At 36.3% G+C, this 19,080-nt stretch overlaps 1 protein-coding gene across 3 annotated transcripts in view; it reads left to right on the forward strand.

Annotated features, from left to right (window-relative positions):
- Window positions 1–5,231, forward strand: part of LOC143223500 (uncharacterized) — a 178,590-nt gene extending 173,359 nt beyond the window's left edge. For all 3 annotated transcript variants that reach the window (XM_076451564.1, XM_076451565.1, XM_076451567.1), the window contains 2 exons: window positions 1,717–1,882; window positions 3,112–5,231. In XM_076451564.1, coding sequence (XP_076307679.1) covers window positions 1,717–1,882; window positions 3,112–4,961 — 2,016 coding nt within the window. In that variant the 3' untranslated portion in view covers window positions 4,962–5,231. The remainder of the gene's footprint in view (window positions 1–1,716; window positions 1,883–3,111) is intronic.
- Window positions 5,232–19,080: the final 13,849 nt, after the last annotated feature.

The raw sequence follows: 19,080 nt of genomic DNA on the forward strand, positions 1-19,080 counted from the left end.
GTATCGAAAGAGTTTAATTTTGACCCTATATATAGGTTCCTACCGAAATTATTCAAACAATAATTCAAGTAAAGGTCATCAGTTGCAGCTGAACGGCTCTGGGGTGTGTTTTTTCTTTTCTTTTTTTCCCAAGTACAAACTCTTAGCTTACAACTCCGTCACCTCTTGACCGGTGTGAGGTATAATTACAGTTTTGGATTCTTTTCGACTGATGTATTTGACTACGTTCAAGGTCTCACAGATTAATTTATTCTAATCCTGCCTTAAAGAATTTCAATTTGATGGTAGACTGATAGAGATCCTGATGAATAATTAGATCGAATCTGGTAAACGCGCGCCCCACGTTTGGTATTGCTCGCGCACAGAACTACAGCTAATAAAAAAGGGAAACAAAGGCTCCATAAAGTTATTGAGAATGTACTTTTGTGTTCACAGTTATATGTTTTAGCGTTGATTCCAGATACATAAAGAAGAGCGCGTTCTAGAGTTTAAATGTAAAGTAAAATAAGCCAAAACCCGTTTTTAATAAAATATGTACAAACCAGTTGGTAACCATTATTTTATAAATAGTTTCGTTATTTATTGTCCAACTTTTACATCTGTTTGAAAGGCTACATTAAGTGACGTCATATACATTAGGTTAAAACGTATACTTATGAACCCGATAACACGTTTATGAAATATGGTCTCTCCACGTGACTTAGATTAACCAATCCCTATCCCACCAAACACGTTTGCCCTTTCAAGCAACGAGGCGTTATATGTGATGTTCAATCCCAATATTCGTTGGAAAGAGTAGCCAAAGAGTTGGCGGTGGGTGATGATGAAAAGCTGCATCCTTTCTAGTTTCACTGATAAATTAAGGACGGCAAGCACAGGTAACCCTCGTGCGCGAAATTCCAATTAACCCAAACAACTAGATTAACTTATCCAGTATGTTACACGTTCGACTCGTAATCCGAGGGTCACGGGTTTGAATCCCGGTCGCACCAAAGATGCTCGCCCTCCCAGCGGTGGGGGCATTATAATGTTACGGTCAATCCCATGTATTCGTTGGTTAAAGAGTAGCCGAAGAGTTGACGAGTTGCCTTCCCTTTAGTCTTTATTTTTATTTTTTATTTATGCCACTCGATTCCATGAAGGAACATAGGGCCGCAATCTCTTGCGGATTCATCAACAGGCTGGTTTTTTAAGTGAGTAGATTGTTAGCCCACCGCACAACCCCCAACCAGGAGGAGAAACCTTAGCCGTCTCTACTTTTGCAGTGTAAGACTAGAGGGAAGGCAGCTAGTCATCACCACCCACCGCCAACTCTTGGGCTACTCTTTTACCAACGAATAGTAGGATTGACTGTCACATTATAATGCCCCCACGGCTGAAAGCATGTTTAGCGCGACCGGGATGCGAACCCACGACCCTCGGATTACGAGTCGCACGCCTAACGCGCTCGGCCATGCCGGGCACACCCTTTAGTCTTACGCTACTAAATTAGGAACGGCTAGCGCAAATAGCCCTCGAGTAGTTTTGCGCGAAATTCAAAAACAAAAAACAAAACGACAAACTTATCCAGTAAATTAAAATTTGTTGTGCGTGACTTTTTGATGTAGATTAAATTGTGTATGTTTTTTTCATGTTGTAACGCTGTTTCTGTACGTAACATTTTTATTAATACATAACGTAGTAAGTGACCTTGTGTCTTGATTGCTTTATTCACAGGTTTCGAAACAAGTGCCAAAAATTGTAGCTTATCTGATAAGTAAGTTTCCAGAACTGTTTGGTAAAGAGTGCGTGCAGCTGTTTGGTGTTTTGGACAAGGACGTTCTCCGGAATGATTCAGGAGCAGAAGAGTCTGACAGTCTTCACAGTCAACAAGAATTTGAAGGTTAGTTACGTTAGGTTAGGGTAGTTTGTTTGTAAATATCCCTGTAAGATTTACGTTCGACAAGTGTTTGAAAGTTAGTTACGTTAGGTTTGGGTAGTTTGTTTGTAAATATCGCTGTAAGAGTTTATGTTCAACATAATATAAAGAAAACGGCTCATTTTTTTGGTTTTTTTACGTTTCATTCAAGATGTAAACTTATTCAAGCAATCTATTAAACAAATGAATATAACAGTTATGAAACGTGACATAGAGTCTAATGTTTAGATCTGCTTCACTAAATGAAGTGTTGAGATGCAAAAAAAATAACGTTCTTTACGCTTTGTAAGACGTATTGGCGTTACAATGAAATGCCATCTTCCTTTTGTTGAAATATCACTGAACATAAATAAACTAGACAAACAGGTTAGGTTGGAGCTACACATTTGTATAAATATATAAACATTTTACTACAGTTTGAACAAGTAATACTTTTTATTCATTCATATCACTTTTATTTACATGCATATGCCACCTATACCATATATGCCCAGACTACACATATGTATACAATCTACATAAAAATTTATCTAATAACATTTGCATCCACTTGTTAGTTAAGTATTCTCTCTCATAACAGTGGAGTTTTCAGCGATAAACCCAATAGCACCTTGCGGGGTTCAGCCCTTTTAACAGATTTCTGTTAGGCCTAAATCAGTTACGAGCACACAAGTCATTGACAGCTTATTAATACGTAACAGTAAATGATCTTGTGTTTTGATTATTTTATTCGTAGGTTTGGAAACAAGTGCCAAAAATAGTAGCTTTCCTAAGTTTTCAGAAGTATAGATTACAAGTACCCAGATTCTCGCTGAAATAACAAACACCAAAACCGAAATTCAATTTTGATGACGTAAAAAAACTTCGCTTCAATTTATAGAAATCTGATAAATGTGATATTTAAGATTTCTGTCTTTTTACTAGGCTTATTGTATACACTTCTCACATTTAAATATTTTGATGATGTAGTTTCCATAGTTAGGCTTAAGTGCTTAAAAAATAGTTTTTTTTTTTACTGAAACACATTTTACCTTTTTGATATGTACTTATGTTGTAATAGGTTATTTATAAGAATTATCGATCAAACATCAGCTGTAAACTTTTTTTATAACTATAACCTGAGTAGAGTTAAGGAATGAGAAAAAAAAATTGAGAAAACCATTTTTTTTCCTAATGTTTTTCATCTTCTCTAGGATGTCGTCAAGATAATTCCTCCATTGACAGTTTGGAGAGAGAACTACTTGAAGGAAAGAAAGTCATAGCGAAACTACCGAACAAGGTTCACATCTCGTTAACAAACCTCAGTCGAGATTCGGGTCTGACACTTAGTGACACACAGTTGTACACACCGGAAGGTGGTGATGAAAATACAGATTCTAGAGGTTCTACTCATAACAGTAAACAGACAGTTAAGAGTGCACCCAACTTGGATTTAGTAGGCTTGGAAGCTGTGATCCACTCTTCTAAGGACACTGGGGCCAGCATCGATGGATCATGCTATAAGGTTATGAGAAAGCGGAAACAAGAACAAGAAAACTATCGCTCGAGAGGATCGGGAAGTGCTAACTCTTCACCACTGCGAAGTCATTTTAGGGCTAATAACATCCAGACTAGATCTGACTATTACCACGTTCACCCGCTCCAGTATTCTCCACCTTGCAGTTACGGAATAGAAAATACGCTTTTGTACTGCTTGCTTCATCCAGCACTCGATGCTAGTCCAACAGAAGCTAAAAGACGTGTTCAGTCGATAGGGTCTGTTTTATCATCCACAAAAATGAATGATATGAGATGTGCACATTCGTTGAGACGAACTGCTTCTGAAGATAGTTTAGCTCATAGCCACTCTCATGAACTTGGAGCTCTTACATCTTCTGCACACGATGTTATCAACCAGGGAATTTATTCTGTTCACAAAAATGAACAAGAGAAGGAGCACGAACTTGCTTTTAAACAGAACGAAGACAAATACTTCTGCTCAAACCGAATCGTTTTGCCTGAAGTGTGTGTAACTGAGGAGACCAAAGATGAGGATCAAAATGAATCTACTTATGACACGTTACTGTGTCCTAAATCTTCCTCACCTCAAGTACTTCAAAAGTCTAACTACTCACGAAATATCAAATATTCTGCCTCTGAATATCAGAGCAAAAATGTAGATTCTTCGACGGAAAATCTCGAAGAAATGAATTTACTCTCGGTTAGCGAATTGAATGCAATTCTTCGCGATCATTTCAATGTCAAAAGCATCTGTGGTACTGAATCAAGTACAAGCCCAATTCCATCAGAAGCAAAGGAAAACTTAGTCATTTCTAAATCATCTAATTCCAACAGATCTAGCGGGTCCGGAGATTCTTTTATATCCCAGCCATCTATGATGTCAGACAGAGCTTCGCAGTTACATAGTTCAGATGATGTTTCAGTAAGATCTTTAAAACGGTTCTCTAGTTACCATGAAGCTTCGGACGAAGACACTAGTGCTGCTAGTGTTTTCAATCAGGAAAAGTTCATTGATCGGTCAACTCAGGGTTATGAACCACACTATGTCATTGAAGATTCTCTTCAATTTTACGACGAAGAGGTACAAAGTTTTTCCTTGCCTGTAAACAAGTTGTTCACACCACCTCCAACTCCACCCAAACCTTTAAAAAAAGTATTTTGTGACACAAATTCTACGCAAAGCTCACAACCGTCTCACGAGGCTGTTAACTCCAAAGTAACTGATAGCTATGGCGCCTCATTTGTAAAGAGACCCTTAGAAGACTGGCGAAACGAGATAAGTTGGAGCGTCGCCAAACTAAGGGAGTATTTCGATTCAGGGACATCAAATAATGTAAAAGATATGCCCCAGTGCCGTAAACATAGCCAGGAATCCTTTGTTACACCCGTCCCTCGGTCATCAACGCGTACTAATGAAGACTGCGTAACTTTGGTGAGAGTAGGCTGTCACGGTAGATCAGATTCAGTGATAACTGTACGGAAAAGAATTGATTCGGACTTCAATAACATAAGTAACACGAAGTGCAAGGAATCATATGTGTGAGACGGCTTGACTTTGTATATCTGTACAGTTTATTGTAACTGTTGCTGTTATGTGCAACCGAATTGTACATAACTGTGGCGACTTTATTTGTCAACAATATTATGTTAACACATTATTCATATCTGTGTAACTAGCTTATTCATATGTACACTATGTAACATTTAATGTATTTTGTTTCCTGGCATCCATAGTTAATTTTCTACGACAGTTGATCACCATTTCAGAGTGATATTTTTGTATTAATAAATAAATTACGTGTATATTTGTAACATGTCAGTTTGGGGTTACTTCGTTAACATGGGCCAGAATTAGCACAGTTACATTACTTTGGTGAAACGCTTATTAACCTGACTAATCGTCTTTCCACATTTTAAAAATTTCGCTAAAGGTTTGTTCTGAATTTTTGCACAAAGTTACACAAAAACGTCCCTAATTTAGTTGTGTAAGACTAAGGAAAGATAGCTGGTCATCACCACACACCGCCAATTCTTGGACTACACTTTTATCAACAAATAGTGAGATTGTCCGTCACATTAAAAGGTTCCCACGGTTGAAAGGGCGAGCATGTTTGTTGAGACTGGGATTCGAATCTGCAACCATTCGGTTAAAAATTGAGTGCCCTAACTACCTGGCTATGCCAGACATTCTCTAAAGAAAGTAACTTTATTTCGTACATTTATTTATTAACCTCACTGAGTACGAGGTACTTGTCTTCCAACATTTTTTACATTTCTTTCTGAAGAAAGTGACGTCATTCCGCCTTTACTCTAATATTTCCTACAGATACTCGTCAAATCTTAGGAAGTTATGACTAATAATATAATATAATCTATGATTTGAATGGTGCCCTAGGCACACGAGGGATAAACTGCCAGGTCAGTATCCTCCAGGGTTCAAGTGTAACAGCCCATGATTTCTCAAATTTTGCTTCGCTTTAGATATTACTTAAATCTCAGTTTGTTTGTTTGGAATTAAGCACAAAACTACACAATGGGCTATCTGTGCTCTGCCCACCACGGATATCGAAATCCAGTTTCTACTGGCGTGAGTCCGCAGACATTCCGCTGTGCCGCTAGGGGGCAAATCTTAGTCAACTTCAGTTTTGATCAACTTGATATAACTTGCACGTGCTGTTGTTGTCGTATACTATACACCTATAACTTTTATTTCGACATTTCTAGAAATTAAAATTTTTGTTTCATCGGAAGAAAGTTCAACGATCACCGACAGGGTAAACATAATAAATAAACTAGTTTTAAACAGAAATTTCATCTTCTTGTGAATTTAGTATTTCTATTCTACATTCAAACACAAACCCAAAATTCACAGCAAAAACTATGTGGCTGATGATAACAGAGAAATGCAGATCACTGCAGTCTAACTCGCTTTGTATACACATGGCTGAAGTAATTAGTAAGGTTGTTATTTATTGTGTAATCAATGCATAATTTAGTCACTTCTCTGTTATATCAGCCACATAGTTTTTGCTGTGAATTTTGGGTTTGTGTTTGAATGTAGAATAGAAATACTAAATTCACAAGTAGATGAAATTTCTGTTTAAAACTAGTTTATTTCTTATGTTTACCCTGTCGGTGATCGTTGCGCTAAACGTAGAACTTGTTCAGGAAGGAAACATGTAATTGCCGTAAGTATACTGAACTTCGTATTATTCTATTTTCCTAGTATTCTAAAAGAATCTATCGAACAATGCGCTCGACTCGTAATCTGAGGGTCGCGGCTTCGAATCCTTTTCACGCCAAACATGCTCGCTTTTCAGCTGTGGGGGTGTTATTATGTGACGATCAATTCCACTATTCGTTGGCAAAAGAGTTTGGTGGTGACTAGCTGCCTTCCTTCTAGTCTTCCACTGATAAATTAGGAACGGCTGACACAGATAGCCCTCGTGTAGTTTTGTGCGAAATTCAAAACAAACAATCGAAAAGTATAAATCATTATAACATAGAATGTCAGAAGTAGAATTGCATGATTTGAAACTTCACATTTATGACACATGAATGAAACAAAATAAAAAAATATTTATAATGATAAGACCTGGGAAAAACAAGAAAAATATACAGGAATTGAAAGGAGGAATTACAAAAACGAGGAATGTGAAAAAAACCTTCATCGACGAGAGATTTAGAAAGCCATAGGATAAGTATATACAGAAGTACATTAGTAAAGTAGAAATGGTAGCATAAATAGATATCAATATAATATTGGCAAGATGAAACATCTAGAAAAAACGGAGAGGAAATTTAAATTGGAGTATGTGAGAGGTAAGCGTAGAAAGTGTTTTTTGAATTTTTATTGATTCTTCTTTAGTGCTGTGAGATCGAATAATATAAAAATATAGCTTCATATTATCAATGACGAAATTAAAGATAATATTTTACGTTACACTTCGTAGTTTTTTAGGGGTAGTGGACAAAACTGATGTCTCTAAAACAAATATCCAAATTCTCACATTTGGGGAATTTGAGGCTGCCCTTAAATATTTAATTATACAATTAAGAACTTAAAACTTATGTAATATTGCAATTTAACTTTTTATCTATGGTATGACGTCAATTTTATTCATATATCATGACATTTAAGTATTTAATTAAACTATGAATGTAACTCACTAAAACGTGACTTGCGCAGTTTGACATGCCTACACGCCAAGGATTAATTACGCACATATCTAGATAACGTGCAGTCAGCCACGTAGGCACGTTCACGTTCTCTTCCAGAGCGTGGCAGTCACCAGCTTCCCATATTTCATGTTATTTCCAATTTTCACGATGAGATTCACTTATCGACTGAAGTATGAACTCAAAACTACAACATCAAACATTTATAATTCCATGAAACGAAAAACTGAAATGCCACAGGAGATGTTTAGTCAAAACTCCAAAGATGGGACGTGTCATAACATATTATTCTTGACATATGATATACTATAACTATAGTACCAGTATTAGTACCGCTGGTACTAGCTGTAAAGACATATTAGTAAGACAGTGACATTTTTGGTTGATACAAAAGCTGACAGGAAACACTTTGAATTATGTTACCACCTAAGCTAGTGAATACTCACTTTGTTCCGCGGAACAGTGACATGATAGATGTGAAGAGAGAGACCAGGTGAACTATAGGATGAAGGTTGTTATTTCAGACTTCGGTTCTGGCATTAGCATTTTGGTGTTGGACATACTGCAGAAGCTGTCCGGCGACTTTGTATGTGTAACATGTGAACTGAATTTTGGTGTGAAATTCTCTCACTGACAGTAAAATGTGACCAAGGAACAGGTGAACAATCGTACTTAACTAACAGAGGCAGTAATATATTCTTTCTGTATACAAGTGGTGTGTCATACGTTAATTAGAACGAGGGTGATTGTGTTGATACTATGTAATGTGGATGTCGAATCAACATGCACAACACTGTTTTTTGCCTGAAAATTAAGCAAAAGAAACGCAGGTAATTATGTGTCCATTGTGGAATGAAGTTCCGGTGATGCTCTGTGATTATGGATAATCCAGCTTCCCTTTTGAATGGTAATTGGAATGGTAAGTAAAGCGGATGACAGGTTTTGATGTATGTCTTGACTCGATTCTTCGTAGTAAGTGTCTGTGACTTGTTGTTGATATATTTCAACAAGAATTAAACAGCAGTATAGCCTACTTGTTTTAAAGTGATGTATTAAGACAAGTTAAACGTATACACAAATATTTGTTACGGTGTTGGTTATCACAAATGTATCCATAGCTTTAAATAACTGTCTCTTTTTTGTCAAAGTTCACGCTGATTGGTTCAATTGCTCTTTTATTACAATACAGTCTTTGATAATTTCACTATAAAAACACCCCGTATATGCCCTTTATCACTAAACTCACAATCACACAATTTAAATATATCTCTACCTAACTAACTCGAACTATATTTTGTATGCGTATTTATAATCTGACAGAAGCCTAAAATGTTCTATACACTGCAAAATATTGTGATACAATAATACTCAATAACAACAAAGAGAAAAATTTAGAAGATTCTAGTAACATGATACAATAATACAACAAATGCCAATTCTCAACAGTTGACACTATACAATGTATAATTTGTTCACAGTTTTGTAAACAAATTTGCAGTAAACTGTCACTCCTAAAAATAACTAAACTTAACACTCGTATTGAACTTAAATTGAAACAATCATGTATATACAGCAGTAAGCTCCTCTTCAAGAACAAATATTTACAGTATTTTTTGTACTATATACAAAGTTTATTTTCAGTTCATGCAGAAAGTCTAATTATGTAGCATGCAGCAACAATTGCAGTTCCTTGATGGCTTCAATGTGAAAGGAGTAGTCCTGTGGTACAGTGATTCTCACACTGTCGATTGTACACCTCTGGATGTACGGAAGTCGATGATGGTCTGTTTGGATGGTGAACTAATTACTATAAAGATATTTCTGGAATTTTTAGGTGGTAACTGTGATGATCAGATATTTTCATTCAATCACAGATTAGTTATTCTCACTGTTCAACAGTTTTTTACTGATTTATATGATGGAAAACAAACTGTCTTCATGTTTTTGTGTAAGTACTGCTCCAATTTCGAAGTATGATGCATAGGCCTGAATGATAAACGGTTTGTTAAAGTCTGGCATTCTGACAATTGGCAAACTTTCTAACATGACTTGCAACTTTCTGGAATGCCATCTTCTGTTGTTTTTCCTACTTTACCTTGTTGATTTAGCCTTTCATGGTCAGGCCTAGGTGTAGTGACTTTAGCATAGTTTGGAATTAGCTTCCTATAGTACCCTGTTCACTCTAGAAAGGATCTGACTTGCTGCTTTGTCATTGGAGCTTGTGCATCTTGTATGCAGGCCAGCTTCTCCTCTTCCACGGCTATCTGTCAGTCGCTCATCTGGTGTCTAACAAAGTCTAACACAAAATAGTCAATATAGCACTTAGAGGATCAAATAGTCAGACCTGCTGCCTTCACTGACTCAAACAACTCTTTAAGTTTCTTCAGGAGGTATTCCCATCTGACTGTGTAGATTAGAATGTTGTCCACATAACGCTTGATGTTTGTGGTTTTATTCAACATCTTCCTCGTAATGTAGTTGAATATTATTGCTGACTAACCTAAACAATATCTTTATGAACTGGTAGCATACATCTTGTATTTAGATTCTGTTTCTATTGTGATTTGCCAATAACCTTTATTGAGATTCATCTTGGTAAAGGAATTGGCCCCATCTAATTTCATTCTGATAGTCTCTGGGTTGCTCATAGGTTCAGAGTTGAACTTCGTCACGAGGTTCAGCTTTCAAAAATCTATTCAGAAGAAGTTTGAGTCATTCTTTTTCTTCACAATTACCATTAGTGAACAGTAGGTTAAATTTGAGAAATCAGTGAATCTGGCCTCTAATATTGCCTCTACTTGGTGTTTTAATTGGTCTCTCATAACCTTAGGCATCTGGTAATGTCTTACCTTGATTGGATCCCTGGTCATGATCTCGATGTTGTGTAGCACATGGTCTGTCTTGCCTGGCCTGTCTGTATAGGAATCTACATATTTTCACAGTAGATCTTGCACCTCTTTCTTCTGCTTGGCAATCAGTTCTCAATTAATGTTATGTTTTTATACATTTCATCTCATGTGCCTAAATAGCTGCACATTTTAGGTCTCTTCTTCTCTCAAAATACTTCCTCAACAGATTGGCATGGTATATCTTGGTCGTTTCATCCATTTTCACCTTATAGTACGTTTTGTTGAGCTCTTCCTGCACTTCCTGAATTGAGTTTATATATGTAATCCAATTGGTTTTTTACGTTCAGTACATACTAGTATGTATTTCTTACTTCTGACTTTTCTTCTCCTGTCTATAGTTTTTTCAATATCTGTGTCAACCCTAGTACTGTTTTTCACACAGTAAGTCAAAGGGTGAAAATACAACACTCACTTGTGGGACTTCTTAGTGAGCAAGTAATACTGCCTATAGGTATCTCTCTCAATCACGCGGTCTCCTCTGGCACACGTGCTTCAGCATGCCATTTAAGACTCCACTGACTCTCTCACAAAGTCCATTATATCTGGGGTTTTAAGGAGTGGTAAAGACCTTCCTAGTGATGATGAGTCTGCACACTTATTACATCAGTTCTTAAGCCTACTCTGCAGAAAATTTCCAGGAGGGTTTCTGCTACTTGCTATATCTTTATTTTTGGCAATGTTATGGCTTCTGGGTAATATGTCATATAGACAATTACTGTCAGTACATACCTCTTTTTCTTATCAGATACAAGTGTCAGTGATCCAATGTAGTCTACAGCTATTTTGCTGAATAGTTCTTCCATGAGAGACATGCAATTCACCCAGTGATACCTTGATTACTTTCCTTCTAGGTATTGCCATTTGGCAGATAACACATAATCTGTAGAATCTGGTCACATCTCTGATGACCTCTGATTGCTGGTGGCTCTTTCTGTCATCATTATTGTTGCTAGGTGTCCTCCTACAATTGACTTATGAACCAACTTCATAACTTGAATCCGGTATTTTGTTGGTACTATGATCTGTTTAATCTCACCATTAAAACTGCCTTGAAAGATTTGGTAAAGCACTTCCTTGCAGTTCTTGATTCTGTAAATAACTTTATTCTTTTCCTTATGCTTGACGTTTTATTTGGCTTTGTCTCGAAGTTTCTGCAGTGAAGAACCTTTCTTCTGTGCTTTCTTCAGTTCCTGTAGATCTGCATTTGGATGTCACTTTTCGAGCAAAGCTAGAAGGGGCTTGATGTACAATTTACTATTCTTTCTTTGAGCTCTTGTGATGACTACAGATACCTCATCAGTCTTCTTTCACTCTGGTTCGCCCATAATTCAACTGCTTAGAATATTGTCAATCACCAAGTTGTAAATGAGTGCCTTTATACATATGACTTACAGATCTCCCACGTAAAATGGAGTGCACATTTTTATTCTTGCTATGGAAAACTTCACTGTTCAATTAATCAGCACAAATAGGTGTACCTTTCCCATCATTTGGCCATCAGAAACTAAACTGGTTCTTGCTGCTACATTGCTTTACCCAGTCTCTCGTAGGGATTTCACTTTTTTATCTCCACAATATCTTTCACAGACTGGCATGTTGTTGTTTAATGGAACCTCACAATGTTTGTCACGTGCTCAAATCAACACTGATGCTGTTGATCTATTTGCTAAATTTAGCTGACCATCAATCTTTGATTAATCATGGTGATAGCATTCCCTTGTGACAAATTTGATGAGTTGCCTCGGTTCTGTTTCTTCTGGCAGCATCATCCATGGTGACAGTTATTTTTTCTTGTTTATTTAAAGCACCATCTTTGTGGATAACCCCAATTACTTTAAATTAAAAGTTAAGTGGCTGTTTGTGGGTGACAGACTTGCACTCGCTTGCAGTGTGACCTATTTTACAACAGTTATGACGTCTCTTCTCTCTTTTATTTCTCAATCTCTTGTACATTTGGTGGCATCCTACTTCTGATTAACCACCCCTGGTTTCGATTGTAACTGGTTATTTTTGGTCTTGCCAGATATTTCTTCCATATATTGTTATATTAGATTGATCATCTCGTCCACGTCTTTTGATTCCCTTGCCTTTAAAAACTGACATATCAGTGGAGTACACGATCATGAATTATGCACGTATTTTCACACTTGGCATTCTCGATTCACTTATGAAATATTACAACAGATGTTTTACAAACTGAAATACAGTTTCTCCAGTGTCAGGTTTGGCTTCCTCGAAGTTCCAGTGAAAAACATGTCTGTCTTCATTCCCATGCTCACTTCCTCCGTCCGAGAATCACCCTCAGGTACTCAGTTTATTCGAACATTCGAGGAGTCTCTCAACTGAACGTAAGAGGAGTGGGGTTAACCTTCTCTCTTGCACTTTCTACTCACTGACTCAGTTGGCTATTTCTTCTCGCTCTGTAAACAGTCTGATCTTCTCCCTCGCATCATACCTGCGATGCAATCAACTTATACAAAACATTGTTGTTGTTTTTAAATATTTTAAACTTTAATTAATTTAGTAAGCACAAATTATTTAATTGTCGAAAAGTACATAAATCACCTAGGCAGTTTCTGCTACATTTGTGGAAAATATGTTATAGTAGTAAAAGTAGTTTACTACCAGTATTTTGGGTGTAAAACTGCTGATAAAAAACATTGAGTTCCACATGTGTGTTGTACAGTTTGAACATCTAGCTTGACACAGTGGCTGAATGAGAAGAGAGCAAGTATGCCATTTGCAGTTCCCATGATATGATGCTAACCCAAATATTATCTGTTATTTTTGTATAATTATAATGTTTCTGGATATTCAAGCAAAACTACACAATACATTAAATATCCAGATGGTGTTCCAGTACCACATTCACCAGCGAATTGGTAAACAGAAGGGTTATCCTGCGAAGAAGACAATGAATTATTTTCATTTAGTATTCTATTCCTATCACACCTCAACATAAACTGCCTCATCTTATGACACAACAAGAGCTAAATGATCGTGACTTGTCTCTATCAAAGCAACGTGGGAAACATCTTGACTCTCGTCTACAGCAATGAAATATATTAAATCCAGAAATAAGGGTCTCAATATATCGAAGTAGCCATGAAATTATTGCGTCTTTATTACAGTATGTAAAATACCTTGTGTTTCTGTACAAATGGAAGAATTAGATACTGAACATTATCTTCAAGAATGGAGAATTTTTATTAACTCATCTAGCGTTAGCGTGAAAACTGTACTTTTACACACTGGTAATGCCCCAGATAGTACAGCGATAAGTCAACGGATTTACAACGCCTAAATCATGGGTTTGATTCCCCTCGGTGGGCTCAGCAGATAGCCCGATGTGGCTTTGCTATACAAACACACACACACACTGGTAACTCTAACTATCGATACTTGTTGCTCATGCTGTGAATATGAAAAAAACTCATCAAAGCATGCAAGTTGTATTCCAGTCTATCGAATCAATAATATTAAATCATCGATCATCGTAGATAGAACAGGTGTGGTGATTAACAAGGTATTACGCTCCTGCACTTTTTATTGAATAAATAAAGTTATTAGAGAAAAAGTTATTTTCACGATATATAAGAATATTTTGAATAAATCTATCATAAGTTGAAACAAGAAGTGATGAGTTTCAGAATCACTATCATCAAGTTACTCAGAAATGCTTGCATTTTTTCTAGCAGCGGAGAAAAATGTTTTTGTTGTTGTCCAGGTAAGTTAAATGTTCTTAAATCCAAGGCTTACCACAGAATACAACGTTGCTACGAAAAATAAGTATTTGAGAGTTTTGTGAATTCATGATTCCAGATTACTAAGTGCAAGTGTGAGGAAATTTTCACGTTAAAAATCGGGTTTTGATGCCTATAGTGTGCATATTTAATTTCGTTTGTTTGAAATTAAGCACAAGGCTACACAGTGGAATACTTGTGTTCTGGCCACCACTGGTATTGAAATTTGGTTTCCAGCGTTGTTAGTCTGCAGACATTCTGCTGTACTACTGGGGGCCGGTGTGCAGATCACAGATAGCCAATTGTGTAGCTTTGCGCTAAAGAACAAACAAGCAAGTTATGAAAACATAAAAAATATGTATTAAAAAAGAAATCTACCTCTAATACACCGTTACTGCATAGTCGGGAATTTTTAGTACCCATTAATGTTTTGTTTTTCTTTTTTTGCAGTTGTCTCAACCCATGAATTATCCTTTAAACCAATTCCTTCACAGTAATGACAGAGAATCATACTAGATGGCAGGGAATCCGCGTTGTAATAATTAAAAAAACAACAATCAAAATACAAGATATTCTTAAACTTATATTTCGTAATTAGTTCAATACTGAGTGCCTAAGGGCGTCCCAGGGATGTAGTGCAGTTTCTATTTACATTTTTTCTAGGTTACTTTACAAACAGACGCCTAAGGAATAATCGGATGGAATAGCAAATGTAATTTTTAAAGTACCACGTGTACCATTGCGTTTACGCGCACAAAATTAACTCTGACGGTTACATTTGGAAATTTCGTCTTCGTACATGTTGTTTTATTTTAAAATTTCCTGGCTACGTTTGATGATTTTGACAGATGTTTTACTTTAGCTAACTTACATAACGTTCTAATAACAAAAAAGATTAAATTTAAATGGGACAATAAGCCAAACGAATATTCAAGAATCGTGACCTGTATCCCACCCCCAAATTGTGCTTCGCACTTTGAGGTAATGAATACAGTATAATAATTATGGACAAACCTCACCTTTAAATCATACAAAAGTAACTTGTTTTTTTTTTTTTTGGAATTTCGCACAAAGCTACTCGAGGGCTATCTGTGCTAGCCGTCCCTAATTTAGCAGAGTAAGACTAAAGGGAAGGCAGCTAGTCTAGTCATCACCACCACCGCCAACTCTTGGGCTACTCTTTTACCAACGAAAAGTGGGATTGACAGTCACATTATAACGCCCCCACAGCTGGGAGGGCGAGCATGTTTGACGCGACTTGGGCGCGAACCCGCGACCCTCAGATTACGAAGCGCACACCTTAACGCGCTAGGCCATGCCAGGCCCCTATAAGAGTAACATATGTCCGCATTTTAAGGCAGTGGATGTACTATAAGAATATTGGACAAACTTCATCCTTGTAAAAACGTATCTTAGAACGACTGGTAAGAGTATTAACACTTTTACAAATAAAGCAGAGAACAATGTTTCGACCTTCCTAAGACATCTTCAGGTTAACAAATTGAGGGTTTGCAACTGACCGTTGCCGAGCACGTTTTAGGTACAAGAGTATAAAGAGGTACAAGATTGTAGGGGACGTTGGAAGTAAGGTTACTTATTAGTATAGGTATAAAGATGTTCTTTTATGTTATTCATACAATATTAACCCAAGTGTTAGTTGTCGGTACTGCAAGTAACTGCATTCCCTCTAGTTTATCAGTTTAAAATTAGTAATGGCTAAACGCAGTTAGCTTTTTTGTGGTTTCGCGAAAACCATTCTAAGAAATCAATTAAATAATAAGTTGGGAAGTTGATCACACTTAGTTACTTTTTCGTTATTTGAGAAAAAATAAATGGAACAAAAATAATTGTCTGTTTCTTGATAAGGGTTACAATTTGTTTCTTTGAAGTTACGTTAAGTTTTTAGTTTGCTGATTTGTTTATCTAGTGAAATATAAAATCACATAAACAAATACAATGTTTAAATAACCATAAATGTAGAATATAATATTACAATTCCTTTTAATACAGGTTTTCCGATGGCTCAGCGGTGAGACTGAGGGATTATAACTCTAAAATTTGAGGCTCGACCTTGTGACAATTACAGTACAAACGTGCATCTTTGCACTTAATGAAATATGAATATGAAATCCTGTGCTGTATGTATTTCAGACGTTATGGAGATACGGTGCAGCAGTATTGTGCAACATTAATAATAGAAGCAATTTATTTTTTGCATGACTTTTAGAACTGAAACCAGAATTGTCAGCACATCCCGGAAAATCAACTGAAGAAACATACACAAGTTTCGTTTGGTCAAAACGTGTGGAATAAATATAACAACTTGCACATTTCCTGTCTTAGGAAATACGGTTAAAAGCTTTTTTTTTTGTTTTAAATAGGAATTATGTACCGGGGAAAACGAGTTTTTCTTTGTTTTAACTACAACGTGATAATGTCGTTCTGCCTGGATGAGAGAAGCTATTTAAAATATTCGCTATTTTTAGGGAGGTGACAAATAAAAATGACAATTATTTTTATATAACAAAAGTGCCTAACATTTAGCATTTATTTAAGTGACTGAAACAAAGCTAAACACGTTTATTAATAGAGGAAGGACAAATATGACCTTTTTTTTCAAAGAGCCAAGAAAGAGTAAGATATGCAGTCATATCGTATGTCATAAATAGTTTACAACACCATAGGAATTATGAACCCCACAGATAAAATTTAGAGTTAACATAAAGTTGATCTCAATCAAATATCTAATTTGGTTTGTTTGTTATGTAATTAGCATAAAGCTGCACAAAGGCTGTCTGTGCTAGCCATCCATAATGTAGCAGCGAAAGAATAGAGGGAAAGCAACTAATCATCACCATCCACAGTCAACTTCTGGGCCACCGTTTTATCAACGAATAGTGGGTTTGTCACTTGCATTATGACACCCTCACGACTAAAAGGGCGAGCATGATTGGTGGAACGACGATTCGAACCCGCGACCCTCAGATTGCGAGTCGAGCGCTCTAACTACCAACCACCAACTTTCGTGATGCTCTTTTTTCAATGAAAAGTGTAATTTAACATAATGCTGCAACAACCCCACGACTGTAAGGGTAAGTGTGTTCGGCGATGGGTTTCGAATTCGCGACACGTAGACACGAGTCGACAATCTTAATTGCCAGGTGACGTCATGCCTCGATTACTATACATTTGACCTTCATTTGAGTAGCCCTTCCCCAGTGTCACAGCAGCATGCCTGTGCGCTTACAGCGCTAGATGCCGGGTTTCAATACCTGTGGTGGACAGAGTACAGATAGCCAAATGTATAGTTTGTTTTCAACTTCAGACAAACAAATACTTTGAGCATTATATACATGGTGAAATATTATTAACATACCTTGAATGTGAGATTGCACAGGTAGTTATTGTCAAAATACCTTCAGTGTGAGGTATGCATGATAAATTGTATTATGAACATATTTTGGGTATTGAGTTCTAAAGATAAAACATTTTAAACAAATAATTGACACACTTTAAATTGTGATAATCAATGAACAATCGCCTCGTAGTTTTTTCACCCAAATTCTAATCTCAATATCGGATTTCAAAACAATTAAGAATATCGGATCTGCGTCTCCAAAATGTAAAACAACTTAAATCTCACGCTTCATAACTGGCGGTAAACGTATCTACATTTAAAAACAGACAGGTAACTTTGTCTTAAATGCTTGTGTAGGTGTTTTACAGCATTTAGTTAATTACATATCGTAAAATCCAATTTGGAAAGTCCTGTACTTGTGCTATTCCTATATATTAGACAGAGGTTACATTCCACAATGATTGTTTTAAGAGACTTATACCTAGTATTATTTCAGTGTCATGCTCTTCTAGGATGAAGCTATAGTACCTTCGAAGGGTGTACGGATACTTGTACCAGAAAGTATAGGTTGGAGTTTATCTCCTTTAAATATGTATCTTGGGAATTATAGTTGATACCAGTGAATGTGGGATATCACATTAGGATCGTGATTTGACATAACCTTGTGGCAGCATAATTATTCTGACTTTTGTGCTTATTCTGTGTATAAATCCTCTCCCTCTGTTCTAGCAGCCAACTAGCTTAATACCAAAGATAAAGATTGGACAATATAATTAAATACTTTAACATACTTCTATTATTGAATAAATGTTGTGTTTATTCGTTCCTTTGTATTTCATTTGTAGTCCGTGTAAATTTGTTTTTCTCCATAGAACATTAAAGTTTCTAAAACTTGGTTTTAATGCCAGTAATTATAATTATATGTTAGAGTACTTGGATATTACAAAACAGCAATAGAATAAGCTATTAAAAAAATGTTTGCAGCTTATTAAAGTTGACTAGATACAAAAGGAACAAAAACTGTTATCGACCATTAACTGAAATGATTAACCACGACCTTTTGAACTGTAAAAGGAACTAAAATTAACTCTTTTCTCACGCATAGTTAAAATAGTTAAATGCAGTCTCAAGTTAAGATCTTTTTAAGATTCCTGGTCGCAAGGAAAAAAACCAATCAGAACTAGGAACATTAACATTAGAAAGATGAGAGACTGCTTCGCCTGTGACGTAGGTAGATGTTGCTTACCTTTGGCTTTATGCTCGAATAAAGTAACTCATATTAACTGAAAGTAAATAAGTGAAGTAAGAAGAGTAATGAAAAGGAAAAGTGACCTGAGAGGTCAAACTTAAGTTAGATTAGGAGAAAGCAACGTTATGATATTGATTCTGGACAAGATGGAAACACTGAAACCTCTAAAACCATTACTTCTATATACAACTGTATCTTTATTCATATTTCATAGATTTAAAATC

The sequence above is a fragment of the Tachypleus tridentatus genome, chromosome 8, assembly GCF_004210375.1.
Source record: "Tachypleus tridentatus isolate NWPU-2018 chromosome 8, ASM421037v1, whole genome shotgun sequence".
NCBI lineage: Eukaryota > Metazoa > Arthropoda > Merostomata > Xiphosura > Limulidae > Tachypleus > Tachypleus tridentatus.